This window comes from Mus pahari, chromosome 22 (assembly GCF_900095145.1).
Source record: "Mus pahari chromosome 22, PAHARI_EIJ_v1.1, whole genome shotgun sequence".
Classification (NCBI taxonomy): Eukaryota; Metazoa; Chordata; class Mammalia; order Rodentia; family Muridae; genus Mus; species Mus pahari.
Window position 1 is genome coordinate 29,451,043 of NC_034611.1, and position 13,541 is coordinate 29,464,583.

The following is a 13,541-nucleotide window of genomic DNA, read 5'->3' on the forward strand; positions in this document are numbered from 1 at the left end:
CTCTGTGTAGCCCTGGCTGTCCTGGAACTCACTTTGTAGACCAGGCTGGCCTCGAACTCAGAAATCCGCCTGCCTCTGCCTCCCGAGTGCTGGGAAACCCAAACTGTTCTTAAGATGCAACATTTCTTTTTTTTCCCTGGAAGAAAATGACCTTCTAACAGACAATTATGTACCCCATACCTGGTATCTTGACCAGCGTGCTTGTATTCCATTGTATTTGTCTAATGAATAGTTCCTATAAACAACGTAAAGGAATAGTTCTCTCCTTTGCCAAGTTTCCCCATGGAAATTAATTAGATTTTTAAGTTAAAAAAAAAAGTGAAAAACAACAAACAACAACAACAACAAAAAACAAACCTAGTCAGCTTTTGGTTCTTAATTGAACTCTTTTAAACTCCAACCCCAGCACACGATCCATTGTCGTTTGTGAAAGACTGTGGCTCATCAACCAGTGTTTGCAACAAATTATTTTTTGTTTTTTAAAAATTCTTTATTTTTTGAAACAGGAAGAGGGTATCGGATCCCATTACAGATGGCTCTGAGACACCATGCGGTTGCTGGGAATTGAACTCAGGACCTCTGGACGAGCAGTGTTCTTAACCACTGAGTCATCTCTCCAGCCCCACAACAAAGTTTCAAACCAACTGTTTTTACTCAAAAGCAAGGTGTACATTGTTGTAACAGATGATCGCACTCTGCAGAATTACAGGTGTGACGTATTATCTAGCTCAGAAGTGAGAACCACGTGAAATAAAAACGTTAAAATCATGTAGTGTGAATCTCAGATGCGACTTTAGGTTCCGAGGTGGGTGATGGAACAAGGGAAGCTGTGTCAAAAAGCACCCAGCAAGTGAGACTCAGCTCACTAAAGCCAGTGCCTGAACCCAGGTCCCGTGGCTGGCTCTGTAACCAGTTGGCCGCAGGGCGCCATCCCCTCATCTCCACCTACACTCCTCCATCACGCTCCAACCTCCCAGCCGCCAAAAGGAACACCCGGAACCGGGTCTAGATTCAAAGTCCCGCCTCCGGCCCACCCAGAATACTAGACCCCGCCTTCGCCCCGCCCAGGACGCCAAGCCCCGCCTTCTCCCGGTTCCCTTCTGCACAGGCGCAGAAGCTCCTGCGTGTGGAAGCTGCGGCCCGGCGGGCGGGGTGAGTTGGGGCCCAGGCTTTGGGGTCACTGCAACCACTGTGTCTTCGCTCGGGCGGCGAGGCCTTCCTGTAGGCGAACCAGCCTAGAAAGAGAGGTTTTCTCGCCTACCCGCGCGTCCAGATTCACAAAGGCACCGGGCGGCCTCCCCGGCCGAGTGCTGGCGGCAGGGCGAAGAGCCGGGGTCGGGGAGGGAGCCGGGCCGAGTCTGGTTTTATTGATGACCCGGGCGTGCAGCGTCCCCTTGTCCCCTCCGGGTCTCTCTCTTCGCAGCACATCCCGCTCTGCTAACTTGGGGTGCATCCATGGCCTGACGAAGAGCCTAGACACAGCTTTTTGGCAACGCCAAATATTAGGTTAGGGGGTCGATCCTACCTGAGTCCACGTCCGGCTCCCGGACTTCTGCAAGTCATTTTACCTGTATCCAGTTCCAAGTGTAAATTGAGGAGGATGATAGTGACAGATCTCAAAGTGCGTGTAAGAGGTTCTTAGAACTGAGTGCTTTGAGCCCGGGTATCTAAAAGGAAAATGTTTACATTTCCTCTTCTCACGCTGGAGAATAGCAGTCCAAAACTTAAAAAAAAAAAAAAATCAAAACAAAACCCAATTTGACATGGGAAGCTTGTAGCCAGTTGAAAAGTGTGATATTAATTGTGTTAGCTGTACATCCGTTGTTAGAGGAAACGCAAGTGCTAGATAATATTTAAATTAAAAGCTGAAGTTGCCGTCTCAGCAGGTCGCCAAGCCTGATGGTTAATCTTCTGGACCCATAAGAGAGAAGCTACTCTGACCTCACTAATGCAGATCGAAACCCTAAACACGTGCACAGCCATACATATAAAATACACCAGTAGATTTATTTTTTAAAAGAAAGCTGTAACGTTTGATGTTTGCAAAACCTCACCAAAAAAAAAAAAAAAAAGCCAGAACATATTTGTGGTGAAGTTAACAACTGTCCTTTGATGGCTTTGCCTGCAACCTTGGCATCTGAAGACTTGGAGTCTGGGAATGTTCTGATGTAGTAGTAGTTGTTCTCTACTCAGCATTATGTTTCATGCCAAAGTGACCAATTACAGTTTCTGTGCTCCAAGTCTCTAATGGGTTCCCCTGAACCCAGATTCACGTTGCTGCTCAGTCCTTGTCTTACCTACCTGAGAGGGAGAGAATGTATGGAAATTTTGGGGAAAGTACCCTTTTCCATTCTAGTCAGGTTGCCTGTTCATAGAATGTACCATGAAATAAATATACCACCATGTGCTGAGTCCTGTGAGTCAGTCTTCTGACTCCTCACTGCCAGGAGAGTCTTGGAGGTTTTCAAAGGTTTGGAAAGCCTTTGAAAAGTCCAGTAGTTGGATTTTAATGTTGTTTGCTTGTTGGTTCTGCCTTAAGTGGAATTTGTAAAAGAAGGTTACATGGGATTGCCCCATTATGGGTTGGTGTATGTTCAGATATATTACATCTTCTAGAAAGATGATTTGAAATTGCCCTTCCATTACCAGGATAAGTTTGAGACGTCTTTGAAAAAGGTAACAGGTTGTTTACAAAGTCTAATAAATCAGGTACCTGCCTCTGAGTACTCTTGCAGACGTCATCATTGTCTGTACATAAATCTTCATCTTTATCAAGGGTTTATCTGTTATCGGGGAAAAACATATCATTTCCCGTGAGCTGTTTCTGTCTGAGAATGCCTCACTCTGTCCAGGGCTCAAATTAAAGTTAGTGGATGCAGGTTTGTAAATTTAGAGGTGGAAAGCCGGGATTGGCCATCTCGTGGTGGGGCGGAAGGGCAGGTGGAGGTGAGACTGAAAAGGGTCTGAAGTGTCTTGGGTACCGTGCACAGAAGTTGTCCAGGGAGAGAAAATGGTGACTTGGGTTCATCTAGAATATTGGTTCCTGCTAAATGGCTGACGTGTTTACTTACTAAAGCTAAATGTGACCAAGTGATTTTCTCTAGTCAGCTAATATGAGCTTCCAGGTAAAGCTTTACAAAATAGCTCTGTATTGATCTCTCTCCATTCTAGGAATTGAAGCATTTGTTGAGGTGTGCTAGCAAGAACACTTGCACGCACCCCCCCATATATGTACTTAAAAAAAATTAATATGAGAAAACAGTATTAAAAAAAGAAAAGAATGAAGAGCTATAACAGATGAAGTAAAAACAATGACTGAATCTCCATCCCCCCACTCCCCCCCCAAAAAAAATCCCTATAGAAAACACAAATCAGATAAGGAAATTAGAATATGTTAGGATATAAGATATCAGGGCATACTTTTCTTAGATATGGTAGTGGCGTTGGGCTGGAGAATGATTCTTTTTTAAAAGCACTATGCTTACATATTTAAGGATAAAATTTCGTTATTTCTTCAACTGCTTTTCAGGTGCTAGTAAAAATAATCATGTATCGGGCTGAAGAGATGGCACAGCGCCTAAGAGCATGCACTGTTCTTAGGAAGGGTGAGCCGGGTTCTCTGCACCCGCATTGGGCAGTGCCTATGCCTGTAACTCCATCTGCAGGGATCTGATGCCCTCCTCGGTCCTCCATAAGCAGCAGTAGTGACATGCACACACCCAGAGGACTACGTATACTTTAGAATTTTAAAAAATTAGGTATTTCTACCTGGACAGGGTAGCACACACCTCTGGAGGCAGAGGCAGAGGCAGGCAGAGCTCTGAGTTCAGGATCCTGGTTTACAGAGCAAGTTCTAGGACAGCCAGGGCTATACAGAGAAACCTTTTCTTGAGAAGCAAAAACAAACAAACAAACAAAAACTGAACCAAACCAAAAAAAAAAATGCAAACAAAAGAAAAAAAATTCCCTCCCAAACAAAAATTACCTGTTTCTATATTGATAATTAGATTTTTAAAAAAGTGAAATACATGTATACATGCATTTTGTATACTAGATATATATGAATGTGCATGTATTTTGTATACTAGATATATACATGTATAATTTAGGCAGTATATGAACATTCAGTATACAGTTCTTTTAGCCTTTGTCAATTTAAAAAAAATCTTCATAACGAAATCTTGAAGAGAAAATATGGTAGCTTAAAAGGTGGAATTAATTTTTCTGTCAATGATCCATTAGGTAGTACTAACTACTAGGTTTACTATTTTTTTCCTGGTCTAATGTGGGTCTCCCAGCTGCCATTGTCCGCATAGGTGACAGGGTAAGGAAAGAGCCCATCATAAGAAGCAGTACTTATTTTAAAACTTCACCTCTGAGATGGTATGCATGCAGACAGACGGCATGTCTTAGTTCAGGGCAATTAGTTCACAGCCACCATTAGTTAGAGACTCAGGGTGCTGGAAGTCCCTTGCTACAGGGGAGGGTACTGGTAGGCCCTGGTTTTAAGAAGGCTCTCTTTGTCTTAACCCTCTTCTTGTTACCTCCCATAAATGAAGGGTCTCTCATCTACTCCTACCAGGGCCCATCTCCTTGTGCTGTCACATTGTAGATTAGAATTCAGCCAAGGGATTTTGAAATGCTTGGGGAATAAACACAGTCTATACCGGAGCAGCTGGAATGTGCCGTTTGTGTATTAACTGTTTCTATGGCAATCCTGGGGCTAGGACCCAGGGTCTTCCACATGTTCTGCCACTTCACACCCAGTCCTGTGTATCTGTATTGTGGTTTAATTTAGCCGGTTTGCCTTCCTTATTTTTCCTCTGTTGATTTGACCAGTCTAGTTTGAGTATGCAGTAAGCATAGTTTAATTTTAGAGATTAAAGTATTATTATTTTTCTTGAAACTTTGCAGTAAATAACAGATGCGGGTAAAAGATCCATCAAAAGATCTACCTGAGAAAGGCAAAAGAAATAAAAGACCACTGCTACCTCATGATGAAGATTCTTCAGATGACATTGCTGGTAAATTGTGGTATCTGGCATCTCAGACCGTGGTGGGTTAAAGAAGCAGCAATAGATGCTTTTCAGTTAATAAATTCAGTACTTTATTCTCACCATTTTCTGCACACATCTGAGAATTAGCTTTTCTAGATCCACCTACAAAGCCATTGTTGGTGTTCTTATTGGGCTTTTGTTTAAGTATAAGTATGTTAAAATTGTCATATTGTTCTTTGTCTTTCTCATTGCTCTTTAAAACTAAGTCTCTCAGACACCAGAGTTGTACCGATGGTGAACCTTTTGGTTTGGTAAGTGTAGGTCTAGCATGGGCCACCCTACTCTCCCTTCCCCACTTTCTTCTTCCCCCTTCTTTTTCGTCTTTCATTTTTGTGGTGATGAGTTTGAAGCAGGGCTATCATCGTAGTTCCCCAGGGCTTTGCACGTGTTAGCACTCTGTCACTAAACCACATGCCCAGCCCACAAAACCCGGTTCTCTCTTTGAGATAGTCTCACGATGCAGCCTTTGCTGGCCTAGAACTCACTCTGTAGGCCAGGCTGGCCTTGAAGCCAGGAGATGCCCCTGCTCCTGCCTCCTGAGCACCGGGTCTGAAGGTGGGCATCACTGCAGCTGGCAGGACTTGTACCTTAATATGAACAATGAACTTGGAAGCTTTGTTTTCTCTTCTTGTTGTCGTTTAATAATTTGGAGCAAAGAGATGAAATGTTGGCTTTATATCACCAATTGAAAATTAGAAGGTTTCCATGTAGAGTTATATTAATATTTAAAATATTAATGCATCAGGCTGAGTATGGTGGTGCACACCCTTAATCCCTACATTCAGGAGGCAAATGCAGGCAGATCTCTGAATTTGAGGCAGCCAGAGTTGTGTTACTGTTTTTTATCTACTTAATGGAAACTGTGGATTATAATAACAATTTTATATTCAGGAATATCCATATAACTTACTTATAATGAAATTTAGATAATTATATAATTTATAGAAAACCTAAAGGTAACTTACTTTACAACATACAATAAGTTGGTTGCATCGTCCCATAAAATATATGTGCTCTTGAGTCCATCCACTTATTTCTAAGGTTAACAATGATTTCAGTTTTAGAAGTCTGAGTGGTGGCATCAGTGCTTGTGTTGTCCTTCAGAACCCATCCCATGGATTATGGAGAAGATAATAGATATGAGGAATGACTTTTCACTTCAGAATTTTAAATTAAAAAGTTCATACAAAGTAATGACATCTGTTGCTCTGGACTCTCTGGTCATTTCTTCAACTTTCCTGGGATGTCCCTTTCTTTTTTTTTGTTTTTGTTTTTGTTTTTTTGTTTTTTTTTTGGGTTGTTTGTTTGTTTGTTTGTTTTGAGACAGGGTTTCTCTGTATAGTCCTGGTTGTCCTGGAACTCACTTTGTAGACCAGGCTGGCCTCGAACTCAGAAATCCGCCTGTCTCTGCCTCCCAAGTGCTAGGATTAAAGGCCTGTGCCACCACTGCCCAGTCCCTTTCTTTAATGACACGTGTCCTTGATAATTGAATGCCCTGGTTGCCTCAGACTCACTGTGTAGGCGAGGGCAAGAAGAATTCTGAAAAGTTCTGGTTTCTGCATTTATACAGTTTTTGTTGTTGTTGTTTTTATCCTAACAATGGTGAAAATTGCAATATAGCAAAGCTACAACAGGTGGAAAGATTTTCTGTATTTTTCTGTTTTACTTATCTACTTCTGGTACTAGCAAAGGAGCAGAGGCCTGGTGTATGCTGAGCAAAACCTTATCTGTGCGCCCCACTCCTAGTCTAGATAGGCATTTCCCAGCTATCTCTTCAGTGCTGAACAAAGACGGGCCGTATGGATATCTCTTTAAGAACAGTTTTATTCTTTTTTAAAAATGTATTATTTAATTATTTAACTTATTATTTTTTAAAAATGAAGTCTCTCATCCACCAGAGGTGTACAGATAATGAACCTTTTGGTTTGATGACTGTAGGGCTTGCATTGTCTGTGTCAGTGAATGTCATGTGTATACAGGTGCCTGTGGAGGCCAGAACAAAAGTGTCGGATCTCTTAGAACTGGAATTACTGAAATGTTGTGAGCTTCCTGATGTGGGTGCTGGGGATCAAACTCCAGTCCTCTGGAAGAACAAGGAACTGCTTAAGGAACAGAAAAGACATTCAAGTGCTTGAAACGTGTAGCTCTTCAGGAAATAGTATTGTTTGTTTGTTTGTTTTCCAGACAGGGTCTCACTATGTATCTTTGCCTATCCTGGAACTCACTATGTAGATCAGGCTACCCTGGAAATCACAGAAATCCTACTGCCTCTGCCTCCCAAGTGCTGGGATTAAAGACATGTACCACTACACCTGGTTTAGTAAATATTAATCTTAATTCTGTTTCTTATTTTGAACTAATTTTAGATGAACTTGAATGTATAAGGAAATATAATATCCTGCACTGCTCTAATTAAGCTAGCATCAGATCTGATAGAACCATCCTTAGCTTATTGAGACATCAGCAGGGTTGCATGCACCTTGTTTGTGGTTGGTGTGTGCATGCAACTGCAGTATTTTTATGTTTGTAGTTTCTGTGCCTCAGTGAACCATGCCTGTGGCCATCTTGTCAGTTACTTATTTATATCCATACTTGGTCCTCACCCATAGCTCCTAGCAACCACTAATCTCTTCTGTAATTAGTTCAAGAATGTTATGTAGTGCATTCATGTAATTATGTATCCTCATGAGTTACTTTGCTTTTGAATGTGTACTTTTTAGTTAGCATCATTTTTTTTTTTCTATCTGTTTTTCAAGGCGGTTTCTCTGTGTAGCCCTGGCTGTCCTGGAACTCACTCTGTAGTCACCAGGCAGGCCTCGAACTCAGAAATCCACCTGCCTCTGCCTCCCGAGTGCTGGGACTAAAGGTGTGCTCCACCACGCCCAGCTTAGTTAGTATCATTTTAATGATACAGCCTTTTGCTTACTGTGCTGGCTTGCTTTCTGTGCTGTGGTAAACATTACAACCAAAACCAACTTGGGGAGAAGCGGACTTATTTTCATTTATAGTTTATAATCTGTCATGAAGAAAGTCAGGGCAGGAACAGAGAGGCAGGAACTAACACAAAGGTCGTGGAGGAACACTGTCCACTGGCTTGTTACCTGTGACTTGCTCAGCTTTCTTAGACACACCAGGGCCAGCTGCCCAGAGGTGGCCCTGCCCACATGGGCTGAGCCCTCACATCAATCATTAATCAAGAAAATGCCTACAGACTTGCCTACACTGACAGTCTGATGGAGGTTCCACTTTCCAGATGACTCCAGCCTGGGTCAAACTGATTAACCAGCACACTTGCTAACAGTAGTTCTTTCTTCTAGAGAGAAAATGTTTTCATTTTGTCACCTATCATTCAGTAGGTCTAACGTGCCAGCACGTCAGTTATGCTGTCAGTGTGAATCATGTGAAGAAGGCAGTAGCTGAGACTCTGTGGTCAGTTTGTTCAGAGTGTTTGAAAGAGAGAAGATTCTGTGATGGACAGCCAGTACTGCCTTCTGATGTTTGGTTGTGCCTCAAGTGTGGTTTTCAGGTAAGAAAGATGTTTATATGTATGCCTTCTGTTATCTTTAAAATGCCTTGTTTGGTTGATGTTTGGTTGTGCCTCAAGTGTGGTTTTCAGGTAAGAAAGATGTTTATATGTATGTCTTCTGTTATCTTTAAAATGCCTTGTATGAATTGTACTTTTAGTTAGATATAGGCCTTAAAATAGATTCATTTCACGTTTAGTTTGGTACTCCAAGATGGATATTAGCTTCCTGGAATTGGTTCTCTATTTGTATGTCCCAGGGATCACATTCGGTTGTCAGTATTGGCCGCAGGTGCCTTTACTCACTGAGCCATCCTACCAGCCCTAACAAAGGAACTTTCTACTGAAATAGAAATAGTTGTGGCACATGTCTTTAGTCTCTGTAACTCTGGAGGCAGAGGCAGGCGGGTCTCTGAGTCCAAGGCCAGCCTGGTCAACAGAGTGAGTCCCAGAATAGCCAGGGCTGCACAGAGAAACCCTGTCTCAGAAAACAAAAAGTAGTTAATTAATTAATTAAAATACAGAAATTGAACACTTCAGAGCTTGTGATTAATTCAAGAAAAAGAAACCCTCAAAATCAGTACTTTTTCTTAAACTGTCCTATCCAGCTTCATGGTTTCAGGGACTGAAGATGCTTCAGGCGGTATGTGTCACACAGCCTCTCCCAGAGCCATCAGGAAGGGAAGTACATGCTCTCTTCTTACAGATACGTAACACGTTCCTAGACTTTCTTCCTCTTACTTATCTCATGAGGAGATTACTTGGCTGGTCTCATTTCCATTCTCAGTGAGGTTGGAAGGCAGAGGATGGGAAATATGTGTTTGAGGAGGGCAACCCTGGCCCAGCACTGCTCAGTGTCCCACAGTATATAGTATACAGGACAGGAGTGCATGCATTCCTAATGACAGGAAATCAATCTGTGGTTATTAGACGTACATATACAATGACCAGTAAGTTATCTATTTTGCAAATAATTAAATTTGGTAAAAAAAACAAACTGATCTTTCTTGCTTGAAACCAAAACTGTGCTTAAGGGTAATTTAAGATTTGATCAGTTGGAAAGAAACTTATATGTCACTCTGTTCATCTTCAGGGATGCGGTAAAAACTCAGAAAGCCAGCATTCACTGAGACACTTCAAGAGTTCTGGGACAGAGTCCCATTGTGTTGTCATTAGCCTGAGTACATGGGTCATATGGTAAGTTAACTTTTGTTAGTACTACTGTATCTGATTAAAAAAAAAACAAAACCCTTTGAGCATTAAAAGTAAAATGAAGATATAATATTACTATATATAGTTTTCTCTTATATACAATCTGGGAAGCTTTAAGAAAAACAATTTTACGCATGAACATAAAGCTTAAAATTAAAAAAAATACTTATTTCTGACTTTTTTTTTTTTGGTACTATAAAGAAAAATTCTGTTTAGTTGAATTCTTATCGCGAACTAAGGCCGAACCCCAATACGGTGCTTTAAGTACTTAGGCAGTTCAGAGATTCTCTAACACACACAGTGGCCTTTTCAAATATTACTGAAGTCAAGTAAGGCGTTGTACATTTGTAGTTACAGCACTGGGGAGAAACAGGCAAATGATAGTCAATTCTAGGCCAGCCTGGGCTATATACCATGTCTCAGAGAGACCAAAAACTGGGGCTCATGAAATAATTCAGAGGTTAAGAGTATACACTGCAGTAGCAGGAGTGATGGCTCAGCAGTTAGAAGCACTGGCTGTTTTTCCAGAGGCCCTAGGTTCAATTCCTAGCACCCACAATGGTCTGTAACTCCAGTCTCAGGGGAGCCGGCACCCGCTTCTGGCATCTCTGGGTGATGTATGCAGGTGGTGCACAGACATATATCCAGGCAGTACTCATTCCCATAAAACAGAAACAATAAGGTTTAAGCAACAACAGTGAAAATAGGCACGAGGCTGCACACATTTACTTCCAGCATTTGAGAGGCAGAGGCAGGTGACTCGCAGGCTAGCCCGGTCTGCATTGCAAGTTCTAGGACAGCCGGTGCTAGAGAGAGAGACCCAGGCTTCGTTTTTGTTGTTCGGCTTGTTGTTCTTTCTTATTCTTTGAGACAGGGTGATCTGCATAGCCCTGGCTGTTCTGGAACTCAACCTGAGGGTCCTGAACTTACACAGAGCTGCCTGTCTCTGCCTCTATGCACTGGATACTGCCAAGAAAGGAAGTGTCTTAGTTAGGGTTTTACTGCTGTGAACAGAAACCATAACCAAGTCTAATAAAGGACAACACTTAATTGGGCTGGCTTACAGGTTCAGAGGTTCAGTTGATTATCATCAAGGTGGGAGCATTGGCAGCATCAAGGCAGGCATGATACAGGCAAAGCTGAGAGTTCTATATCTTCATCTGAAGGCTGCTCATGGAAGACTGACTTCCAGGCAGCTAGGATGAGTGTTTTAAAGCCCACGCCTACAGTGACACACCTATTTCAACAAAGTCACACCTCCAAATAGTGCCACTCCCTGGGCCAAGCATATTCAAACCATGATGGGAAGGAAGGAAAGGAGGGAGGGAGGGAGGGAGGGAGGGAGGGAAGGAAGGAAGGAGGAAGACACCCTTCCCCCCATTAATTTGGTACATGTATGAGTTGAACCTATCATTGCTCTCTGTGAGACTGTGTGACATTTTATTACATTTAAGACAAACTGCACAATTTGATTTGAATGGTGAGGATCTGTATGAATGGTCCCTTGCTTATTTGTCCAGGCTTAGCTAATGCCTTCTGCTTTGAGTTCTTGGTTCCTATTAAAGACAGAAGTTGTCAACTGCATACCTTATATGTAATTATTGAAGCTGCTTTCATAACATCTGCTTGTATTTTCTGTTTTTTAGGTGTTATGAATGTAATGAAAAATTATCGACGCATTGCAACAAGAAAGTTTTGGCTCAAATAGTTGATTTTCTCCAGAAACATGTTTTTAAAACACAAACAGGTAACTTAAGCAATTTGTTAAAGCAATTTGGATTAAAATACAACATTTCATACTTTGTTAATAATCTTCCCTTCAGTTCCTGGAACCCACTTGGTAGAAGGAAAAGCAGCGTGTGTGTGGCCACACATTCCAGGGCAATAGGTTCTTTGTACCCTGTGGGTCCTGGGCATCAGACTTAGGTTATCGGGCTTGGCAGTGTGTTGTCTCACCCCTGAGCCACCTTGTGGGTTCTCAGATGCCTTGGAAGAAATGAAGTGCTTGAAGTGTAGTACCAGCAACCGAAAGTTTTATAAAAATATAGTTGTGATAAAAGGGTTTGTTTTTATCACACTAAGCTACAGCTCAGCCTTTTAGTGGTCATGAAAGGCAAAAACAAGCAAACAAACAGAAAGCATAGTGCACATTGTATTTCTGTAGTCCAGTAGGTAGCTCTGTTAGCTGCCTGTCACTGCGAAGAGGGAGTCATGAGAAGCCAGAGGAGGAAGGGCTGTAAACCCAGACTTCTGGAGCCCAAAAGGAATCATTAATTTGTTACGTCTATATTAAAACTTCTCCAACAAGCATTTGGGAGATTCTGACTTTGTCTCAGCTGTGCAGTGCGTGGCTCAAGTTCTGCTGAAACAAGGAACAGGGAGATGTGGTACAAGACAGTGCTTCAGCAACTGAGTGTAGTCTGAATGCTGCCTCTTGAGAACTGCTCATTACATTCGCTTTCTTGGCCATGAGGACACCCGCAGTCACTGAGGTCAGCAGTGATGAGGAAACTGTCTTTCTACATTTCTTACCTTAGGTTCCCTAAAGTTCAGAATAAAGCCAGTGCGATAGCCATTTAGTCTTTCAGAATTCTTGAGCACTTAATTGTAGGAAGAATATTAGCATAGAATGTGTTAGGTTTTCATTGCTGTGACAAAAACCTGAAAGAAACTTGTAAGCAGAATTTATTTTGCTCCCTAATATCTTAATGGTGTCAGAAATTTCTGCTATGGTTAGCTTACTCTATTGCTATGGACTTCTGGCAAGTCAGACATCATTGTAGGACATCATTGTAGCCACAGGAAAGTTGCCTGCCTGTACATTAGGAAGGGGCCAGGGCAGGATGGGACACGCAGAGATGTGCTCATAGTGACCTACTTTCTCTTGCTACCACATCCAGGCCAAGTGCCGAGCTTTTGGTGAGAGCGTCGTCGTATTTGTGTTACTTACTTTTCTAATGCTGTGCTGAAATATCGATGAAAAGCAGCTTAGGGAAGAAAGACTTTATTTTGGCTTATAATTTCAGAAAGATAAGAGTTCATCACAGAGAGAAGAGCATTGAAGCAAGTGACAAGATTAGGAAACAGAGGTCACACCTTCCACTACAGACACAAATCAGAGAGTGAACCGGAAGTCGGGCCGGGCTGTGAACTCTCAAAGCCTACCCCCATTGGCGTACTTGGGGGAGGGAGGCTGTATCACTTCCAGAAGCAACTAGAACACAAGTGTTCAGATACGTGAGCCTATGGGGGACATTCTCATTCAAACCTCTGAGGTATTCAGATCATGGCAGAGCACAGGCTTTGCGTCACCGTCTGGCATTCTGACTTGGCAGTCACTGCTGAGTGACCCCTCTCAGGTGCTTATTTTGCTGCTTCCCCGCCCCTCCCCCCAGCCCATGCTTTTTTCTCCCTGGGGTACTACTAGGTGTTAAATATAATTGTTAGAGAATAAGGGACTGAGCATCCAGTACTTTTGCAGAGGGACCTGGGTTTGGTTCCCAGCACCCACAAGGCAGCTCACAACCATCTCGTTACTATAGTTCTGGGATATCTGATGGCTTCTTTTGGCATCTGTAGGCATTGCACATGTACGAAGCAAAGCAATCATATGTATTAAAACATTAATAAAAAAAATTTTTTTAAAGAAGGTAACAGAACTTCACTCAGAGTTCTAATTGGTGTTTAGAGCCCTCCAGATACTCATAAACAGGTGTGTTCTTTTGAAAAGGAAACCAGTCATGGATGAT

General features: G+C 42.3%; 1 protein-coding gene across 4 annotated transcripts in view; it reads left to right on the forward strand.

The window, feature by feature from the left end:
- The first annotated feature begins 1,091 nt into the window (after positions 1–1,091).
- Positions 1,092–13,541, forward strand: part of Usp45 (ubiquitin specific peptidase 45) — a 64,922-nt gene continuing 52,472 nt past the window's right edge. For 3 of the 4 annotated variants that reach the window (XM_021222213.2, XM_021222214.2, XM_029533384.1), the window contains exons 1-5: positions 1,092–1,152; positions 4,915–5,024; positions 8,411–8,583; positions 9,674–9,777; positions 11,439–11,539. In XM_021222213.2, the coding sequence (XP_021077872.1) occupies positions 4,925–5,024; positions 8,411–8,583; positions 9,674–9,777; positions 11,439–11,539 (478 nt within the window). In that variant the 5' untranslated portion in view covers positions 1,092–1,152; positions 4,915–4,924. Of the gene's footprint in view, positions 1,153–4,914; positions 5,025–8,410; positions 8,584–8,646; positions 8,674–9,673; positions 9,778–11,438; positions 11,540–13,541 lie in introns of those variants that run through there. The other variant, XM_029533385.1, reaches the window with a different exon arrangement.